Here is a 1,710-nt window from a genome sequence, read left to right on the forward strand (position 1 = left end):
GGACGGTTATAATAAGACCGACTGGAAGGTTTTCTGGATCATTAAGACCATGATTAAGGTAAACAACGATTATAGTCATTGGACTAAAATTGGGTCGTGATTAATTCTTTACTAATCCCAAGTCCATGGCGAAAACTATAAATACAGGTCAAAGGTAAGTGATAGATAGATTGCATTTACTACACATTTATTACTGTTCTATTGAATTGTCGAACGATTCGTATACTGACTTTGGCATCGGAGGATCTTTGACAGGTTCCCTCCCAGACGGAAGAGCAAGACAGCGGAGCTTGGAGTGAGACCGGACGGCGAGAAGACAAAATTGTGAAGGAGTTTGGTGACTCAGCCCCATAACCGAAACATTTTGGCGCCCACCATGGGGCCAAGTTACTTGCAAAATCAAATGGTGACCACGAGAAACATGAGCATTGACGACCCAGTGGAGATGATCCGGATGCTACAGTAAAAAATGGAGGAGATGCAGCAACGCCATGAGGCGGAACGCATAGCCGTCAGGGCCGAATGTTCGACACGAATTGCCCGAGAGGAGGCAGGAGAGAGGGGGGAAAGAGAGCAGGCTAAGGAACGTGGCAAGGCCACACTGGAAGATCAAGCCGAACACAGCAGTGGACCAGACAAAACGTGGAAACCCACGAAACCAGAGATCGAGGGAAGTAAAGTCAAATCAGTACACGCGGAGAGTGTCGCGGGGGACAAGCAGTTGGTGGTAAAAACCGAGACCTCGTCAACATTACTCCCCTTTGTCTAGGCAATCATGGACGTCCAAATATCAGAGCAGTTCGTCCCGCCCCAGTTTAAGATATACGACGGGACGACGGACCCGGAGGCCCACATCAAGACCTTTTCGAACACAATGGCGTTCCGTACGGGCAACGACGCCATCTGGTGCCGAGCGTTTTCTTTATCATTGGAGGGGGAGGCACTTGAGTGGTTTAACTCACTTCCTCCCAACTTCATCGAGAATTTCGCTGGATTCCAGCGCATGTTCAGTCATAAGTTCGCTGGCAGTAGCACTCAAGACTTGACCATTTTTGAGTTGGTCACCCTGAAGCAGGGGAAAGAAGAAACTTTGAGAGCATTCATGGATCGCTACCAGAAGACTGTCCGGCGGGTGAAGGGTTTAAGCCTGGAACTCGTTGTGCAGTACGTCCTACCTACTTCCAAGCCCGGACCATTCAAGGACAGCGTCTGCCGACGAGCGCCCAAAACCATGGAAGAGTTGCGAGAGAGGGCGGCTGATGAGATAAGGGTGGAGGAGATGAAGAGCAAAGGAGAGAAAATCGACAGAGGGAAATCGGGCGGTCAGGTTGGGAAGTCTGGAGGGTTTAAGCAGAGAGAACCACCCCGGGGACCGCGATTCTAACAATACACCCCCTTGAACGCCCCTCGGGCGAAAATTTTCCAGGAAGCCCTAAGTGCGGAGCTGATTCCAAAAGCAAAGAGACGACCCACACCGCCAGGGGCGGACGATAATAAACACTATTTGTATAATAAAAACATGGGCCACACCACGGAGGAGTGCGTGACCCTGAAGGATAAAATAGAGGAATTAATCTGTGCGGGGACCCTGAAGAAGTATGTGCGGATCGATCATCCCCAAGTCCACGATCATCCTCTGCGGGGACATATCAACACGATATCCGGCGGTTTCGCCGGGGAGGATCTTCTTCATCCGCCCGGAAGCGTCAT

The 1,710-nt window shown here is 50.5% G+C and overlaps 1 protein-coding gene across 1 annotated transcript; it reads left to right on the forward strand.

Annotated features, from left to right (window-relative positions):
* The first annotated feature begins 775 nt into the window (after positions 1–775).
* Positions 776–1,384, forward strand: LOC108336732 (uncharacterized). The gene has a single exon (XM_017573198.1). The coding sequence runs from the start codon at positions 776–778 to the stop codon at positions 1,382–1,384; it is 609 nt and encodes a 202-aa protein (XP_017428687.1).
* The last annotated feature ends 326 nt before the right edge of the window (positions 1,385–1,710 follow it).

Source organism: Vigna angularis, chromosome 10 (genome assembly GCF_016808095.1).
Source record: "Vigna angularis cultivar LongXiaoDou No.4 chromosome 10, ASM1680809v1, whole genome shotgun sequence".
Classification (NCBI taxonomy): Eukaryota; Viridiplantae; Streptophyta; class Magnoliopsida; order Fabales; family Fabaceae; genus Vigna; species Vigna angularis.

Bases quoted from the DNA above. Each gene is read 5' to 3' on its own strand.
- LOC108336732 (XM_017573198.1), top strand. From the start codon at position 776: ATGGACGTCCAAATATCAGAGCAGTTCGTCCCGCCCCAGTTTAAGATA.